The sequence below is a fragment of the Poeciliopsis prolifica genome, unplaced genomic scaffold (assembly GCF_027474105.1).
Source record: "Poeciliopsis prolifica strain line A6 unplaced genomic scaffold, Auburn_PproV2 SCAFFOLD053, whole genome shotgun sequence".
Taxonomy (NCBI): Eukaryota; Metazoa; Chordata; class Actinopteri; order Cyprinodontiformes; family Poeciliidae; genus Poeciliopsis; species Poeciliopsis prolifica.
The window spans coordinates 2784278-2799660 of NW_026562428.1; the positions used below are offsets into that span (position 1 = coordinate 2784278).

The 15383-nt window shown below is 39.8% G+C and overlaps 1 protein-coding gene and 1 long non-coding RNA gene across 2 annotated transcripts in view; one reads left to right on the forward strand and one right to left on the reverse strand.

Annotated features, from left to right (window-relative positions):
- The window catches only part of LOC129378728 (bone morphogenetic protein receptor type-2-like), a 30611-nt gene extending 18656 nt beyond the window's left edge, over window positions 1–11955 (reverse strand). Inside the window, exon 1 of the mRNA XM_055059187.1 lies at window positions 10879–11955. Within this exon, the coding sequence (XP_054915162.1) occupies window positions 10879–10936 (58 nt within the window). The 5' untranslated portion in view covers window positions 10937–11955. The remainder of the gene's footprint in view (window positions 1–10878) is intronic.
- LOC129378730 (uncharacterized) overlaps window positions 1–13911 on the forward strand; it is a 27977-nt gene extending 14066 nt beyond the window's left edge. The window contains exon 4 of the long non-coding RNA XR_008608085.1: window positions 13702–13911. This is a non-coding gene — a long non-coding RNA (uncharacterized LOC129378730). The remainder of the gene's footprint in view (window positions 1–13701) is intronic.
- Window positions 13912–15383: the final 1472 nt, after the last annotated feature.

Sequence of the window (15383 nt, forward strand, 5' to 3'; positions counted from 1 at the left end):
TTGTGACAAAAAAAAAAAAAAAAGAAATCAATGTTTGGAAATGCCAAAAATTGGCTGTAATGTTGTGTCGCTTCCTGCTGACAAACACGGAGATTTGTGATTGTAATGTGATAAAAACGAGCAAGCGTTCAAGCAGTATGAATATTTTAGCACTATGCAACTTAAACATACATCTGCAGACAAAGGGACTCCAGCAGCGACAGATTTCCAGTGAAACGTGCCACTTGAAGAAACTATCAGAAATCTGCAGACAATAGCAGTGCGATCCTAGACCAAGGGCGTGTGGTTCCAGATTTTCCTTCCTCCAAGTAGCTTTGTGAACCGAACCCTCTTTTCCTTTCTCTCTCCATCGTCTTCACTCGAATTACACTTTAAAGGCTGCATTGAAATTCTCCTCGAGCTTTCTTTAAAGCCCAAAAAAGAAGAAAGCGTAGCTTTAAGGACACGGCTGCAATGGATTTTTAACATAAAAGCAATCAGTACTTACATTTCGCCCTAACTACCGCGATAAAAAATCTTTAATGAACCGCTACAAGAGATAAATGAATCCAGTGGTGAAACTGGACCAACTGCCTTCACTTAACAACCCGACCTACTGTCTTCATTCATTCACAATGCTTTCTCTATTCAACGATACTTAATTGGTTACTCTAAAAGGGAAAGTATAGTAACAGAATGAGACTGTTTGTGTTAAAGTGCCTTGCAGGCTTTTGTATTGCGCCGACGAGCATGTAGAAGTCTCCGACGCAGTTTTGATTGACAACTTAATAAATTAACTGTCTTATAAGTCAAACTAACACCTGTGGTGATGATAAAAAAAAAAAAAAAATTCTGGGGTTGTAGCCAAGGTGGGTAGTTCCTTTTTTGGACCTGGTTCAAACAATAATTGTACCTGTCTGCACAGGCATAATTTGCAAAGTTTGTCCTCCACCTACATCCTCTGCCAGTACACCCAACATACTTTATAGTAATATTTTTATATTCAGCTTCAGTTTTTGAAATTCTAATTGAATAAAGTGGTAATCTTGAAGATTAAAGTATATTCTTTTAAAAACACAACCATTACTCTTCTGAATTTAGTACGAAAGCTTGAAGTTCCAAATTTAGTGTCTTTTCTGTTCTGCTCTGCTAAAACATCCCAAGGAGCAAAACATGCAGAGATTAGCTGTGTAATTAGCCACATTATCAACCATGCCCACTAGACCATGGCTGGCTGCTGATAAAAAGATATTAAAGTTTTGAAAAAAGAATTTTCCCATCACTACAACACTTTAAAATACTTTTGATAAGCAGCTAGAGTTTTACCTGGCAGAATAACACATTTCTGTTCTGGCAGCAATATATATTAGGTGATAATTCAATTCAGACCAATTTACTAGCTAATATTCACTTGTTTTATTTTCACTGATACCCTACAGGAAACAGAAAAAAGGTTTACTAAAAAGTGTATTAATGCAAGTAGCACATGAACACTACAACTAAATTCAGTCCATGTTTAATGTTTTTAATGCGGTCTCTTGAGTAGTGTTTGGAATAACTATTGCTTTTCTGTTTCAATTGAAACCAATTAGATCATATACATGTAATTTTTAGTGTAAAAGCTAAATATTTAGATAAATACTTTAAGTACAGTAAGAGTGACTATTGTAGTGGTTGCATGGTCAAACACTACAATGTTATTTCTTTGTAAAAAGTTTTTCTGGACGTATGGAAAGATCCCGTCCATCATAGCTCATTTTATTTTCTCACTGCTGGTGAATGTGTGGACATGGGCTGTACAGGAAGAACTCACATAGAAGAGAGGAGAAACAAAGGAATAATAGAAGCAGCACGACAGAAGGAAGTGCAGGGCCTGCGACAACACCCACAGACGGCAAGACAAACACGGAGACGTCGCATGCAGGGCTGGAAAAACTGAACTCTTTTCAGCAGCGTCTGCTGACATGACCTTTTTAACGCTTGGTGTTTGAGGCTGTGAAATGAATTCTAGAGATGGCGCTCTGTCAGCGACGCCTCCGAGACAAACCACAACACACGGCAAAGAAGGAACTTTTGATAACACCCCCTCTAAAATGATCTAAAACTGGATTTTTAAGATTTCATTCACCACCCTTAAATGTAATTTTCCTGCATCTCTATTATACAAAGCTTCCTTAGAAACAATACCAAATGAGCAGTAGGCATCAGATGACCAAACAATAACTTATGTAAAGAGCTGTTTAACCTTTTATCCTGCAATAAAACACCCTCACTGTCTCCCTAACCCTTTAAACTCCCAGACTTCAAAGCCTGACCTTCTGTGAGATGGAAATAACATTATGACACACACTGACTGAGATGTAGCACATTAAATGGTTTCATTGTGCCAATGTGCTTGCACATAAGTGCACATAAGACAAATGGAGAGCACTGTCTTACCACAAGGCAGATTCATTGATTTCCGTTTCCTCTTTGTTCTTCAGGGCTGTTCAGACCTGGCACTAACATGATTCCTGAGTGTTTCGATCAAATGTGGAAAATTTAATTAGATTCTTGCTCTAAAGACTTTAGACTTGACTTCGACTCACATTCTAAAAACTTGGGGCTCCACTTTTGACTCAGATTGTAAAGGCTGGGCCTGACTGATTGGTGAGACTTAGACTCGTGCTCTAAAGACGCAAGGCATCACTTAGACTGAAAGATTGAAAACTTAAATTATGTTTAGTTCACACAGCAAGAATTTTATGCTGATTTTGTCCAAATTTCACCCTTCAGACAATCTCAATGACACCCGGATTATCAGGGTGGCACCTAAATGTAATAATTAAGATAATCTGAAGAGATATTCTTGCTGTGTGGTGTTAAGAGTGATATTGACAGCTTAGAAGGATATCAGGGCTGCTCCGATCTAAAATCAAGGATATTGAACATATTGAATTGGAACAATATGAGCGCCTGTGTTGTTTACTCTGAACTTGTGTTTGATCAAGAGGTTTTACGAGCTTTTCTGTCTGACACATGAGAGTTGACATTTCAAAGACTCAAGACAAAGACTCACGCTTCAAAGTCGCAAGAGTAGACATGGACTGGTGCTCTAGACATTTAAGATCTGACCTTACTTCATACAATTGATTTCAGTAAGATTTGCCCTCTATAGATTCTTGCTCTAAATACTTGCAAGTTGTTTAGACTTGCACTCCAAAGGTTTGAGATTTAGCTCAGACTTTTAAGTTTGGAACCGGAGTCTTCTGAACAATCACGCATAATAAGTGGAGAAAGCAAGCTTTTCCTTGTGACTGCACATTTGTGTCGACTCGCCTTTCCCTACTTAATTTTCGATCTAGATAACAGGATGGACTGTTTACACCTGACATACATGCTTGCAGCATCTGTCTCACACACTCCCGCTCAACTATATTTGTGTCAGGGTGAAAAGAAATAAGTGGGAAGAAAACCTTTACGACAGCTTCCCATTCAGACCGCTAAAAAATGTGGATAGAGGTGTGGTGAAGTTGGATCCTGGCGCAGAATGAACGCCTTAGGTTGAAGCAGATATTTACTGAGGAAGGAACTATAAAATTCCAACAGGAGACATGAGGGGAACTAAATAACAGCAGCGGGGAAAATAATAGACGAGGCAACAGAAGGACTAACATACAGACATAGTGGATCAAGAGGAATACAAAATATCAAATTTCTTACTACTAAAACCAGGTATGTCTAATCAAGAGCAGGCCGTGCAGACGAATCTACTCAATCTAAAGCTTAAGATATTTACAATCAAAACTAATACAGAAATAAAATACAGCAATGAAATGCTGCAAGCCCCCCCTCAAAAAAATCACAACAAAATCAAAATCAAAGCAATCATTTGAACATGAATGGATCATTACATTTAGGTGCTTGTCTCTAGAAGCTTACTCAAGGTTATCATTTGATCTCAGATCATTGTCAGGAACTTTTCATGTTTGACTTCAGTTGCTCCTATTTTACTACTAAATTATGAAAGTCAGATTCTTCAACTCAAGCCTTTATACCAAAATCTTGTAGTAGTCGAGATATAAAACTAAAAGGAGATAGTCCTTCCCACATGGGGAAGCTCAACTGTGGATATTCTTTGAGTTTTATGCTGTTTTGATTCCAACATGAATGCATAGATCAGTAAATAATAGATTACAATGAATGGTTAAAAGAATGAGTCCATTTATTTTTGGAACTATTGAATGAAATACATTAGATTATTATATTTAGATAATGTTCAAGAAAATTAAGAATGAAGCTCAAATTAATTCAACCTGATCTTTTCTTATTTAGGATTCCGAAATATACTTTCTGGAATTTAAAAACTCCAGATGATTTCAGACCCAAGAGAGATTGGAAGAAAAGAACATAATAGATTATGAGGAAAGAAGCAAGGAAGGGTACAACGAAGAAAGGTGAGAAAAGGCATAAATGAATAAAAAAAGAAAAGATGAGTGTAAGAAGAAAAAAAACTGGAAAGAAACCAGAAACATACGGAACAAAGTAAGGTGAAGATAAAGGACAAGGAATGACTGAATGAAGGAAGGAAATAAGACAAGAAATTAGAAAAGTGATGAAAGAAGGTACAAGGAAGGACAGAAGAAAGAAAGTACACAAGAAAACAAGTGTATTATACATGATGGAAGCTTTGAAGAAAGAAAGGAAGGACGGACCTTGCATCCTGTCTTCCCCCTAAACTTTAGTTTTTCCCACTTATCCAGATCTGATAAATACTGAAACCCAGTTCCAGTATGTGTAGTTAACCCCGTTATGTGTCGTCTCAACCAAGGGAGGCGCCCATTGTCACATCTTACCGACGCGTCTGCGGCTCACTAATCCTAATCAAATTTTTTAGAACTGTTTCTGTTTGGATGCCAATCTCTACGTTCCATGTCTTATTCACCATGACAGGCCCTGTTTCGGGCACTGCTCTGTGGAGCTCGCTGTGTAATTTTGGCTGCCGCTGCGGCAATGGATTGTGGGTCAAAGTATGCAAGCAAGGCCAGTGGAGCGAGGTAGATGAGAAACAGAAAGAGAGAGGGTAGTCATATCAAAAGACGACAGAGTAGTTTTCTGCTCTGAGGCTCTCCATTGGATGATGGTGGGCACTGCTGAGTGTTTACCCATGGCCCAGTTATTTGCTAATCTCTCCCTCCTCCCCTAACTGGCCTTCAGTACACCCTCCCAGCTCCCCTCGCGCTACCCCTTCCCTCGGCTTTGCTGCTAAAAAACAACAGCGATCTAATCTCTCCCTCTCCTCCCCTCCCCGCTGCCAACGCAAAAGAAATGCAAGACAAGGCGGTCTGAAACTTGATTATAAGGCACGAGGATGTGTTGGCTGCTCTCTCTGCACACGTTTAAGTTCTTGTACGCGATTAAAACCAGAAACAGGAGAAGGGAAGTGGGAAAATGACAGTCTTTCTTGGCTGATGGCGGGGCTCATGCATCTGTGCATGCACAGTCATTGCCTCAAGCAGGCATGCAAGCTTTTCAAAGCCGAGCACTGACTCCCCATCAGAATCTATCGGTGCTTTTCAACGCCCTCGCCTCTCTCCAGACAGAACTGCCCCAGACTATCTTCTCCCAAATGTAGCGTGTTTTCATTAGGACAAAACGCCCAGGGTTGTACCTGTGTCAGCCATGGCCGTTGGTGTTGTTTGGATGCACGGCTTATTTGGTGAGGTTGGATGAATCGGATTGACATTTGCTGACACCCCCGATTTTCCAAGTCTGCAGGTTAAGTTTAAAGATGGAGCAAGGGGGCTCTAATCTGTTCCATCTGGAGCTCTGCAATGACCCCCCCGATAACACCACCGCTCAGTCTGTGTCTGTCTGAGTCTGGTACAGTTATGCTAATCCTTGGTTTATACTGCCCTCAAAGCTGGGAGGCCTCCATTATTGACCACCAAACAGTTACTCCAAAACCCCCACACTCACTCCTCCTTCTATTATCTCTGTATACCTTAACTTTCCCAAATATGTCATGAAAACGGTTACGACAAGTGGTGTTTGCTCTCACTCCATGGGGGAGGGGGGTACATAATTGCGGATTATATAAGCAAGGAAGTCTGGTTGTAGGCTGTGCGTCCATTTAGGCTGTGTTTATAACATCATTTCCTCATTGAAGAAATTAGTTACAAGAATGGACTTGTCTTGCCATACAGTAGCTTGATAGGCTTACTTTCACCACAAAACAATGTAAAACCAGTGAGTCCTGTGGCTGGCTGGTATGATGGGGATTTCTCTTTCTGGGAGAGAGAGTATTATTTCCAATGAAACTCACAATGCTAAAAGAAGAGTGATGGATCAGAACCAAAAATCCCTGAAGAATATTAGTGACTGCCAGAAATAAATATTTTGACTAATGTATACGATGACACTTTTAGTATGTCAGTGGCTATGTCAAGGAATGCCAAGCTTTAAACAGTTGCGCATTCGTAACCTATAAAATATTCTGTCGTACCTTTAGTTTAAAGTCCTTAACTTGAGATGGCAGAGAAAATGTCAAATTAACTGGCATTGTCTTTGATTGCATCTCACAATGGCCCCTCCCCCACCTGCTGCTCCAAGCAGCACACTTTTCATCATGAGGCTGACAAAAAGCTTTTATACTCATCTTTCAGTTTTAAGAAAAAGATAACCCACCCCACATGTTGCTGTGCACTATTCATCAGCTGAAGGAAGATAACAGACTGCAAAATTACCATTATCACAATATCAATATAGCAAAAACTGTGATGACTGTTAAATATTATCAAATTAAATAATTGCTATCCCAGACATACATTTAGACATTCTTTTATTATCGCAGCAAGTTTAAAGCTGTGTCGGCAAAGTCATTAAGAAACTACAATTAATTACAATTGTTTTATTGCCAAAACAAAAGATGTACATAAATGTAACTTTAACCACATTGTTGAATTGTAAAACTCGGCTTTAAAAAAAAAAAAAAAAAAAGCTGGATAATCTGAGTTCTACGAGTTCACAAACCCAAACCAAAAAGGCATGAAAAGTAGAGAGTCTTAGTTAAATATTTGTTCACTTCTTGTGAGTCATTTCATAGTCACTGTGACATAATTGCAGATCATGTCTTTTTTAAATATAAAGTAGGCCTTTGTGCAAATATCTTCTCTTTCAAAAACTTAACCAGTCGTGGCTTTAATGCAACAGAAACCCTGTGGTTCACAACTATCTTCAAGACTTAACATGCATCTAAAAGATAATGCTATTTAGGAGGAAGCCCCGGCTAATTCCCAGCTAGACATGGTTTGATTTTGTTGTTAAAGTGCACCAAAGTTATAAAGTTTCAAATTCTAAATCACTATGAGTTATGGTTGAAGATCTGCTTCATCAGATAACTCAGTATGCAACAGAGCAGCCCAAGTTTCCAAAAAAATGAAAAAAAAAAAAAAGGGGTGTCAAAGTGTAAAATTAATGGAGCCACACCTCGTCACCCTTGAGGCTCTGAAACTACAGAAACATCAAAATAATAATTACTACATTATTATAGGTGTTATGATCAATGTTGCTTTAGCAGCTATACAAAAGGAATAATTGTTGTCTGTTTTAAAGAGACCATATCATATATCATTTCTTGAGAATCTAATGCAAGCCCATAATGAATCTGCTCTCTATCATACTGAAATATCCCCTTTCCTTCAAGAAGTCTCTCAATATATTTTTTTATATTGATGCAATATAATTTTTAGTACATCCCCACGTTTTAGAGTAAATCTTTAACATTCTTACAGCTGGGAGTTACTGTTTTCTGGATGTGTTCTGCGAAAGCCTTTGCAAAGCTGAAGCACATAGCAACATCCACGGTTTGTGATGTAAAAGGATGGCAACAGAGAAGAGCAGCAATTACCGAGTGGGCAGACGTGATTTTTAAAAAGCCCAATATCGACTGAAATCCCTGCGGCTACCCTGCAAAGGTTCTGTCTGCGAAAATCCTCAACATTTTTATTTTTTTTTAGAACTCCAGACTCATTGTCTCTGCTGGTCAAGGAGAACGCTCTGTGCTAATCATAGGCTGTCACTCTGAGTTACCATCTCAAGGCTGCACCTTTTGTTTTTCTGAAACATCCGCTTAATTTCTCCTTTTGGCCGTCGCAGAACGCTCACCGAACACTGTTCCATTGTACAAATGGAGCAGCTCACAACTCTAACTAAGGTGAGACCAAATGATCTCTCATTCCAGCAGCAACTGAGCCAACAAGCTGCAGCCACACTGCTCTCCTCTTGAATCTCAATGTATGGTTTCAAATACCTACAGATCATAATCTCTCATGTTCTGTGTCCACATTGCTTTGGTTCGGGTATTCAAATAGTGGTTTGTAGGATAATATTGGCTTTATCTCTGTTTTTGTGGGATAACTGCAGTTTAGAGCTAAAATCTGTCTTTTGTAGAGATGCACCGATCCGACATTAATATCTGTATCAACCCTGATAACGGAGAAAAATATATACAATTCTAGATTAATTTTTCGCTTTGTCCTCAGAGTGATGTCAGGCTTTATCGTTCATCTTAGATTATATCTAGAATTCTGGATTGCACTTCTCTGAACTATTTGTTGCAGTTTATTTTTTGCTCTTGTCAGTTTCTGCTTATTTATTTTACATTAGCTTCTCTACTCCTGACCGAACAAATTAAAATTCTGTTGACTTTACATGTTTGACCAAGGTTGTGGGGAGAAATTAGGGATTTGTTTGGCTGACATAAAAGTCTGCATGGCCAGTCATGTAGTCTTGCTCGATGTGTCGATGGAAATGTGCAGCATTAGTAGGAATTTGCTACAAGTTGTTCTGAAACTGAGAAGAATCTAAAAGTAGAGCCGGAAGGTCTGAGATTTGTTTGGAACCGCTTCCCAATTCGGGAACACCAACACACTAATTAGTCCCATGGGACATGTAGCATTAGCCCAACCAAACCAATGTTGGCTGCGCACAGGTTAAACGCATTGAAAGAAACAGATGTTTATGAAAGATTTCTGATAACTTCTGAAATTTAACACCAGTTTAGCAAGCTAATTATTCACACTCTGGTGCTGTTTATTTTTATGTCCAATTTATCAGACAAGGCACTCCAAGCCGTTACTTGCGATCTGTTCAGAATCACACTGAAGAGTTCTTGAACGAGATAAGAGCAAGAACTGCACCCAGCCTGTGAGCCACTTCTCCTGCACAGCAGCTTTACTGATGTCAATGGGTGCATTTTGAAGGTCTGAATATAAAACACTTTTTTTAATGCCCTTTGGCCAAACAACCACATATTGGACTCTGAGCATAACGAGCCTGAACACACTGAGGTTTGCAAACACTGATTACTTGCGGGGCTACAACTTTTCTACATTTTGTCACAGTAAAATTACAGGATTGAATCTATTTCATTGGGATTTTATGTGATAGCGGCTCACATTTGTGAAGGAGGTAGAAATGTCAATTAAAATATTGAGGAAATGCAATTAATTTTTGGTCGCAGGAAAATTTTTTAAAACAACCTCCAAATACTAATAGCTTCAAATAATAAAAATAACAGATATAGTTTATGATAACTCTATGCCTATGAATTGAGGGATGAAGCAACACATGCTCCAAAGAGATCTTTTTTGGCAGCGGCTCCCGCCACCATGCTGAACTTCTTTCACCTCAGCTACCCGTCTTTTCTTCCCACACATTCTACTGTTCCTCTGTCTGCTACTATCTTATCGTGCTCAAGGTTTCACAGAAGCCTGGCTTCAACTCCGAGGTCTCAAACACATGGCATGAGTTGGCAGGCAGGGTCTGTGCGTGCTTGGCGGTCTTTCTTCCAGGCCTTTTGCACACAGAGACTGAAAAGGGTTCTAAAAGTTTTTTTTTTGTTTGTTTTTTGTGAGCACAACTGCATGAGCAACACAGACAACAGAGGCAGTGTGTGTGAATTTAGGCAGGACGATTAGAAAATTCTGACAATGTCACAGCTGGACTGAGGCATAAGCAAACTAAGCAGGTGCATGCAACCTCCTGGCCAGCAGGAGGCGAACATGAGTGCTCAAAATGCGACAGATGTGCACATCGTTCAACCAGACAGAAACCTATACACATATTTTATTTTCAAACTCAACTGAAGTTTATTTCACACTTCAGGTTGCAACAAAACAAACTACAAACCATCTTTACAGTGAAACACTTTTGTGGAACTGTTTTTTTATTTTTTTTATTTTTTCATTCATCCATACCGCGTCCCGGGCCCCCTTTGCAATGGCACTGTGCCCCCCCACTTTGGGAACCACTGAGTGAAATAAACCACTGATGTCTCATAGATAACACTGTTTCATTTTAAATAGCTCCTTACATCTCTGTGCCTTCTCTAAAACCATTGAAACACTTTGCCGATACGAAAAACAATAAACTTTGCATCATCCCTCAGTAACAGCAGCCACACCGAAGACTGTTGTAATTAGTGCGAGCTAGCAGTGCTTCAGTATGATGCGTTCACTCTTTGGAAAACTGATTTGACTTTTGAATGTCTCTGATGAAAGCCAGGGTTTTACCCTTTTTTTTTTTTGCTGGTTTACCTCTTACTTAGTAACTGTGCAGAACTTCAGACAGTAAAATATTATCATAATGACACTGATTGTATTTTCCAGATCTTGAGCGATGATATCTCGAACTAGAAATGGGCACCCACATTAAATGCTGCTCAGGGCCCCCAAAAATGTCTGGACCGCCCCTGACAAAATAATCACGCAAAGAGGATCAGACACAGCCTGGTAAACAACATACGGATCATTTACAAATAACGAAGACTTTGTGGGACAGACTATGGGTAAAGGGGAGCATAAAAAAATCACCCTGAGAACATTTTCATCAACAAAAAAATCAATACACGCCACTCACCAGCCACAGAAGTCAGGAAGATCGCAAAGCAAAACGCAGATCTTGCCATAGATTTCATTGCGGCTTGGCTCACAGCGGACTTTGGTGTCGTTCCTTGGTCTCTCCCGAGGCAGTGCTGTACTTCTTTTTGGTCCTTCTGCTACAACAGCCTCTACTCAGTTTCTCCACGTATTTCCTCAAAAGTCAGCCCAATAACTTGAACTGATCTCCCAGACAGTGCAGCACAACACATTGAGAAATAATGCAAAAAAAGACAAAGAAAGAAAGGGGAAAAAAAAGATTTGGTGCTGTTGTTGTTGAGCTTGTCGCTGGTGTCCGTGGATTAACACTGATCACCAAGATGAAGTGAAGTAGTCCCGCTTTGGAGCCCGATGCTAAGCGGACAGATGAGCCGAGCAGCTATCTTGTGCGGCGGATCTTCCATCTGTGAGTGTCCGGAAAGCGGCGTCTGTGTCCAGCAGCTAACATGCTAGCTGCCCGAGGCGACAGTCTGGCTGCTGCTACAAAAACTTAAGCAAAGCTGCGAAATGTCGCGAAAATAACCAACACTGTAAAATACATAATCTAATCAAAAGCAGCTTTAAAATATATCCGCATTCTTTTTACTCGAAAATCAGTGCGATCGCCAAAAAGATCCGATATTTAACTCGAGTACGTTTAAAGCCGATCGCTATCCGAGCTAACTGATGCTAGCTGCGGAGCTAGCCAGTTAGTTCTGTGCGTCCAGTGTCGTTTTCCAGTCGGGAAAACATAAAAACAACACGCGAGTCACGGGCGCCGATGGCGAGCGGTGGACGGATCGTTGCCCCCCGGCGCAGAGCGATGGCGGACGGAGGCGATGGATATCTCTGGGTCTGACCAGGGCGGGTTGGGAACGCCTCGTTTGCGGGCTCGTCTGGACCACTCGTCTCCTGGTTTTAAGTTACTGCCGCGGACGGTCCCACACAGCCAGCCAGGAGAGAGAGAGAGAGAGGGGTGGTGCAGCGCCGCTCTGCCGCAGACAGTGGCTACAACACCAGGGACAAATGCACTACATCCGTGCTCTTTGTGTCACTCTCTGCCGCGATTTGTTGACTTTTTCAACCGCGTTTTAGTCCTTAAACGGATTCAAGCCCACAGAAACTCCTGACTATAAAATCAGAATGGATGTATTCATGTTTCTTCAACTTTTTCACATGTTGTAACGTTGTAATAGCCATTTTAGAATGCTATTCACTAGGATTATTTCGGCTATAAAGCAACATAAAGTGTTGCATAATTTAGAAATTGAAAGCGAGTCACAGATGGATTTAGTTTGTTTTGCACACCTGACCCTGCCGGACAAAAGCAGACCCACAGCATAATGCTGGCACCACCGTGCCTCATTCTGATGTTGTGTGAATGAGGCGCACAACATCAGCTTATGCGCCATGCTGCAGCATGAAGGGGAAACCATGGTTTCCCCTTCAGAAATGTCATTTTTAATTTATTTTCAATTCCAAAGGAAAAGTTTTAGTAAATTTTGTTCTTGTTAGTTGTAATGTAGGTTAAAAATACAAGTTAAATGAGTATTTCTTGACTATAGAGCATTTCTAGTGCTGAAACAAATCTTATAAGTTAATGTTAAATAGCTCAAGAAATAGACAAATTAATAACAAATGGCCAACCACAAAGACAGAGTGGAAAAATCAACGTTAATCATTTAAATGTAAAAAAGGGAGCACTTTGAAGAAAGTCTGGCTCTTTTAATATATACCATAAAGAAAAACTGCTGCACATGAATAATGCATCATGACAGCGAAGGCATAAAACAGATGTTAAAACAGTGATACTTCACTGCCTCTTTGTGGTTAAACCACATACTGTCCAGAAGTGATCAAACGGTGTTTTTCATTGATAACTTATGATTAACAGCAAGAAGCTTAATAAAATTAGACATTCGATACAAAATTAATTTTGTTGTATTTTTCTCTACAAACCTGAGAACATCAACAAAATGTCTAGAGATATCAGTCGTGATTGACTTTGTGTCTGTGCAGTAACACACTGAAAGAAAAAAGTTGTTCAATTTACTTGATTTTATTGTGTACATCTGTCATGACATTAAAACTGCAGAATATAAGTTTTATAGCAATATATATAAATATATATATTTTTTTACATATTTGTCAACACTATCATAATATCATGTCAGTGGAAGACAGCTGGAATATTTTCCCACAGATTATAAGTCTCTTGCTTTTCTGTAATGACAAAGGAAAGCTTAAACAAATATTTTTAAGGAATCTAATTTTTATAAGGTTCTGCAGCTTTAAAGGTGAATCTTGAACATGTTTCTATTAAAGATATACAAGATATACAAGATTATGTAGAAATGTGTCAGATTTCAGTGACACTTTACTTGATGGGGTGCGCATAAAACTGACATGACATAATATGTAAAAGAAATTTGTTATAAAAGTTGTATTCGGCAGCATGTGCATGTTAAAAAATGTTAATAAAAATGTTACACTTTTCTAAATCATTTTTATCTTTTGAAATATGTTAAAGGTCAACCTGTAAGCTGCAGTATTTTCCCTTTAGAATTTAAAATATATATATTTGTTTAGACTGTTACTATGTTATTACATAGCAAACAGTAAAACATGAGACAGATGTGAACAAGACTGACATGACACCATCATAAACTTGACGGAACGTCTGTCATGAACATAAAGGCAGTCTTTGTGAATTTCTGCGAATGTTGTTATGAAATGACATTCAGTAAATAATGACCCTTTTAATGCAAAGTTGCTCCAAAAGTTGCATTCAAATTTCTCGCTGGCACTCCCCCTCTGTGAACAGGTGACCCTAACTCACATGAACATCCACATTGCGCAGCTCAGCCGCTTCATCCCGACGTTGCAGAGACGGGCTTTCCGGGTTGCTGGGACAACATCTACTGGTCCAAGGCCACCGCTGTTGGTTTGCTCAGCTACTGGACATAGTGGCTAAAATAGGTGGCCCCGCTAGCCAGTGTAGGAAGGTGGGGCACTCTGATATTGTAAATAAAAATGTGTGTAATCTTTCTAAAACTTTCACTCTCAGTGATGCACAGTGTTCCCTTTTAAACAAGGGGTTAACTTTCAAAAATGCCACATCAGAATCAAATTGGCCATCTATTATAAAGATGTTGTTGATAATGACAATAATAATGACTTACCTTTCATGTCGGAGTCAGACTGGTCTCCTCCAACCGTCCAGCCTCAACAATCACCAGCAGTCAGATGACCCACACTTTGCGGAGGTCAGAGGCCTGCACAGACTGCTGGAGGCGACACACAATCTTAAAAATGTGTCGCGGGATGACCGTGATCCACTGGCTATTCAGCGGATCACATCTAATCTGGCTTCTGCTATCAAGCCTGCCCATCCGAGCCCCTAATACTGGGCCTACAACACCATCACCATTCTGCGGCAGCATTATGCTGAGGTGCAGATGAGAAGCGGATGCTCCTGGCGGGGCGGTGACCTCACAGCCCCTGGGCTAGAGGTTCAGCCTGGAAACCGCAGATGAGGTCCAGATCTACGTGGCTTCCAGGGAGTAAGGCAGCTTCTCCATTCTCCTCCTGCTCATCTCCCCCCTCCTCTGCTTCTTCGAGGAAGAGCTGGAGGTCTTTCCCAGACCTCCAGCTCTTCACAGCTGGAGCTGCGGGCCTCGCTGAAGACCAGGATGGCTTCCCTTCACCTGGATGGCCCTGCCGCGGTAGAACCATTCCATTAGCTTCTTATTGGTTGAGATTCAAAAGACCTTGTCCAATCATATTTAAGTGTTGCCTTTCGATAAATCGCATAATTTCCGGTGGTGATAAAATGTGATCGCGGTGGTTTTAGTAGTCCAATTTAATCACGTTAAATCAACACAAGAAAAATTAGTAGTTTTATTATTGTTGGCAATTAAGTAAACGGTTCTTTATCCAATCGTGTAACTGTAAATACAAGAAACGTGACTGTCTTGTGTTGTATTAACTTATTTTGTTTGTGCACCATCGTCACTTTGCATCATTCGTAAGGAAATTGCTGCTGTTGTAATTCATCAATCAATTTTTCCTCTGTCTTTGCAATTTCTTGATAATAAAGTCCAAAAAAGCTGGAATTATCAGGTAATTTTTTAAAATAATATCATATTATTAAAACAATAATAATAATTAACAAGTGAAATACCCGGCTGAGTTCTTATTATTTAATTATCTCATTTATATTTTAATTTTTCCAAAAAATACTCAATAGTGGTTTCCACTCAGAATATGACAGACCTATTTGTCCCCTCTATATCTATGGTAGTTACATTCCTGTTCCAGCAGGTGGCGACATCGGATTGCGGTATCTTGAGATCAACGCGTAACTGAGCGCATTCCAACCTTTTTACACCCATGACAGCTTCTTGTGTCGCATCAGAAATTAAAACATAAGCAACTGAAACGCAAATTAAAGACGGATGTTAAGGAAGCTGAATTAAAAAAAAAAAAAAAACTCCGAAAAGAAGT